Genomic DNA, 4,332 nt, shown 5'->3' on the forward strand with positions numbered 1-4,332 from the left:
CCCCCTGACCCCCGGCTCTGCCCAGGAGCCCCCTGACCCCCAGCTCTGCCCAGGAGCCTCCTGACCCCCGGCTCTGCTTCCTTCCCAACCTTTTTCCACAGGAAAATCTCCCTCATTCCCGTCCCTCCTCCCCAGGGACCACCTGGAATCGCTTTTCCCTGCCCCGTTCCCTCCATTCCCACCCAACACTGCTGTGACACCAAACCCGCGTTTCCCAGGTCCCGAGCGTTCCCAAAATTTGCTTTTCTTGGGATTCCGAGCATTCCCCAAATCCCCTTTCCCTGGGACTCTGAGAGTCTCCAAGACCTGCTTTTCCCGGGATTCTGAGCGCTTCCCACCTCCTCCTTCTCCTGCTTGGCCTCCTTGCGCTCGGCAGCGATGTTTTTCTTGCGGTGGTAGTTGAACTGCGTGTCCTCCTCGGCCTTCACCATCTCCTTCTTGCGCTTGTCGTACTCGGGGGCCAACTCCCCGGAGCGGCTGATCTCCTCGAACAGCGCCGTGCGCTCCTTCGGGTTCTTCATGGCGATGGACTCCACGGCTCCCTGCGGAAACGGGGACAGGGATCTTCCTGAAGCCCTGAGAGGGACCCCTGAATCCCTGAGAGAGATCCCTGAGTCCCTGAGAGAGATCCCTAAAGGCCTGAGAGGGATCCCTGAATCCCTGAGAGGGACCCCTGAGTCCCTGAGAGGGACCCCTGAGTCCCTGAGAGGGACCCCTGAATCCCTGAGAGAGATCACTGAATCCCTGAGAGGGACCCCTGAATCCCTGAGAGAGATCCCTGAGTCCCTGAGAGAGATCCCTAAAGCCCTGAGAGAAATCCCTGAGTCCCTGAGAGAAATCCCTAAAGCCCTGAGAGGGATCCCTGAATCCCAGTGAGAAATCCCTGAATCCCAGTGAGAAATCCCTGAATCCCTGTGCGATCCCCTCAGACAGCGCTCTGTGCTCCTTTGGGCTCTTCGTGCCGATGGATTTCATGGAAGAACAGGAGTCAGAGAGGCCCCACAACCCCCACAGGTGATCCCCACCTCCTGCCAGGGGCTGGGGGATCCTAAGGGAAAAGGGCAGTTCCCAGAGCAGCCGATCCCCAACAGCACCAGGAGCTCCTGTGAGTGAATGTCTGGGAGCACAAAACCCCCCAAAAACCACACATTGCCCCCAAACCCCCCTGAGCTTCGGCGAGGCCACTCCAAACCTCCCCAAAGCCCCTCCCAGGCCCCCTCCTCACCTGGAAGACGAGGAAGTTCCTGGCCTTGATGAGGATGCCCAACTTCTCCAGCTCCTCGCTGTACTCGCTCAGCTGCACCACCCGGTTGTTGATCTTGTACTCTGAGGAGCTGCCTGTGATGGGAGTTTTGGGGGGTCAGGGGGCTCCCCCAAACCCTAAACACCCCCAAAATGTGCCCTCCCAACCCTAAACCGTGCCCCCCACAACTCTGTCACCCCAAAACGCGCTCCCTCTGCACCCACACTGACCCAGGTAAAGCTGTGCTTGCGTTCCCCTCCTCAGAGCGGTGCCTGTGGATTTGGGGGGGGATTTTGGGGCATGAAAAGCACCCACCCAACCCCTAAACCCCTCCCGAACGCGCCCCTCCGAACCCACAAACCCTATAAAACAGCCCCGTTCCCCCAGAGCAGCCCCGAAAGCCGCGGAAATCCCCCCGGGCCCCGCTCACCGACGATGACCCGGGCGAAGGTTCGGTCCTCGGCGCCCTCCTCCGAGTACACCATGCTGACAAAGGCCCGGCTGGCCGCGGGTTTCCCCACCGGAGCGCCGTGGATCAGGTCCCGCAGCGTTTTCACTCGCAGGTTGCTCGTCTTCTCCCCCAGCACGAAGCTGATGGCGTCCATCAGGTTGGACTTGCCTGGGAGCCGGGACACGGCGGGGGTCAGGGGCTTTGGGACAGCCCCGGGAATCGGGGGCTTGGAGAGAGCGCTGGGAACTGAGCGGGGACCCCGGGGAAAGAGGGGGGAGTCCAGGGAATGGGGGAACCCAGGAAACTGCGGGGGGACCCCAAGGAAAGAGGAGGAAGGTGAGGGGGAGTCCAGGGAATGGGAGGGAAGATCTGAGGGGGGACCCCAATGTGTGTGTGGGGGGCGCTGTAGGGAATGGGGGGGACCCCAAGGCTTGGGAGGGACCCCAGGGAACGGGGAATCCCCCGGGCAGGGCGGGACGAGGAAGGGGGAGCGGGACAATGTGAAGAATTCGGGGTCACTCCCCAGACCGTCAGGGGAGCGGCCCTGACCACTCCCGAGAGCCCCCCCGGAACCCACCGGAGCCATTGGGGCCGATGATGGCGGTGAAGCGGCGGAAGGGCCCGATGATCTGCCGGCCCTTGTACGACTTGAAGTTCTCGATCTCGATGAGCTTCAGGAAGCCCATGGTGGGGCGGGAGGGTCCCGGGAGGATCCCGGGGGTCTGAGGGGGTCCCGGGGGTCTCGGGCCGGGGCCGCGGCCGGAGGGCGGGAAAGCAGCGGCTGCGGCGGCCGCTGAGGGACGGGGCGCTGCGCCTCGCGATTGGCTCGGGCCGCTGTCAATCTTCGCCTTAACCCCGCCTCCTCGCCGCTGAGTGGTCGGACGGCTCCAGTGGCGGTTCTGTCGCTCTAAGCTTTGCGATAGGCTCTGGTTCCTGTCAATCTTCACTTTAACCCCTCCTTCTCGCTTCCCATTGGTCGGCGGTTTGAACGCGGGATTGGTGGCGCGAGCGGGCTCATTTGCTTGGATCGTACCAAATCTGGAGGGAGGGCGGGGGGAGCAGAGGTGGAATGGGCCGCCCCGTCGCCATGGGAACAGGGGGACGCCATGGGACTGAGGGCGCCGCAAACTGGGGGATTTCCGGTAAAAGTCGGGACAAAAAAGGGACAAAAAACCTTGGGCCAAGATTTATTGCACGAGTGTTTTTCCAGTCAGAATAATTCTGTGATTCCAAGATCATAAACTAACTTTTCCCTTCTAATGTTTTTGCTTTTTCCTTTAAATCCGGGGGGGATCTGGGTGGTTCCCCCTCCGGATTTGGGGGGCACCGCGGGGAGGGGGGAAGGGGGGCAGGGTCTCAAAATCACGCCCCTTCCCCAAACCACGCCCCTGACCCCACCCACGCGCTCGCGAGGCCCCGCCCCTTCCCGGACCACGCCCCCTCGGTGGACGCGCCCCTGCGTCGCCCCGCCCCCTGCGGCAGCNTTGGGGACAATCTGAGCACCCCCAGCTCACCTCGGTCTCCACCTTCTTCCTCTCCTCCAGGTCCAGCCGGTCCTGGTCGGCCTTCTGGTCGCGGTTGAACTTCTCCAGCTCCTGGGCCAGCGTGGCCGCGCGTTTGCTGGCCTCCTCCTTCAGCCGGTGGTACTTCTTCACCTGGGGTCAGCACAGCTGGTCAGCACAGCTGGGATCCCCAAACCCCACGGGATCCCCCCAAAACTGCTCCTCTTCCAAGGTCAGATCTCTGCCGTGGCTCTGGCTCCCCTCCAGCCCTCCCAAGTCCCACCTGGCCCAGCCCTACCTGGTTCTCCTCCAGGGTCAGGTCCCTCCCCTGGCTCTGGCTCTCCTCCTCCATGCGCTCCTCGAACTCCTGCCGGGATTTCTCCACGGAGAGCATTTCCTTCTCCAGCTCGTCCATGTCCGCCTTGCGTTTCTTGTACTGCTTCTGGGCGTTCTGCAGCGACTTCCGCGCCGCCTCCAGCTTCTTGATCTTGTGTGACGTGTTCTCCTTGGCCTTGATGTACTGCGGCCGCTTCTGGTTCAGCTCCGAGTCCTTCTCCCTGCCCAGAGCCCCCTGTGAGGCCTCCCAAGCACCGACTTTGTGGTGGTTTTGGGGTTTGGTGAATCCCCCCATTCCCATTTTGGAGCCTTTCCCCCATGAAAACAGGCTGGGAGAGCCACAACTGCCCAGCTGTGGCCGGGTGACACCTGGAACCACCTGGGAACGTTTGGAACCACCTGGGAATGTTTGGAACCACCTGGGAACGTTTGGAACCATCTGGTCTGGGAAGGTTCCCTGCCCAGGACAGGGGGATTGGCTGGAACCAGACACATTTTCCTGCCCAGCACTCTCCAAATCCCAGGATCCCCAGGCTCACTTGATCTCCTTCTCGATCTGCTGCTGCTCCCTCATCATCTTGCCCAGCTCCTTCTTGCGGTCCTTGAGCTCGTCCTCCACCCTGTCCATCCTCTTCTTGTCCTTGTCGATCTCGCGGTTCTTCAGCCCCAGCTCCTTGTTGAGCTTCTCGATCTCGGCCTCGTTGTGGAAGAGTTTGAAGAGCTGCAGCTGCACCTGGGCCCGCACCACCTCGTCCTTGAGGCGCTGGTACCGATCGGCCTGCGGGGACGGACGGGGACGG

At 62.1% G+C, this 4,332-nt stretch overlaps 1 protein-coding gene across 1 annotated transcript; it reads right to left on the bottom strand.

Annotated features, from left to right (window-relative positions):
* Window positions 1–306: 306 nt before the first annotated feature.
* LOC117243836 (structural maintenance of chromosomes protein 1A-like) lies at window positions 307–4,310 on the bottom strand (the record flags this gene model as incomplete). Its single annotated transcript, XM_033511808.1, has 7 exons — window positions 307–542; window positions 1,226–1,338; window positions 1,674–1,862; window positions 2,272–2,806; window positions 3,209–3,349; window positions 3,495–3,753; window positions 4,072–4,310. Coding segments are annotated over 7 exons (1,712 nt in total), but the record flags the coding sequence as incomplete, so codon positions are not given.
* Between the last annotated feature and the right edge of the window lie 22 nt (window positions 4,311–4,332).

Source organism: Parus major, unplaced genomic scaffold, assembly GCF_001522545.3.
Source record: "Parus major isolate Abel unplaced genomic scaffold, Parus_major1.1 Scaffold1044, whole genome shotgun sequence".
NCBI lineage: Eukaryota > Metazoa > Chordata > Aves > Passeriformes > Paridae > Parus > Parus major.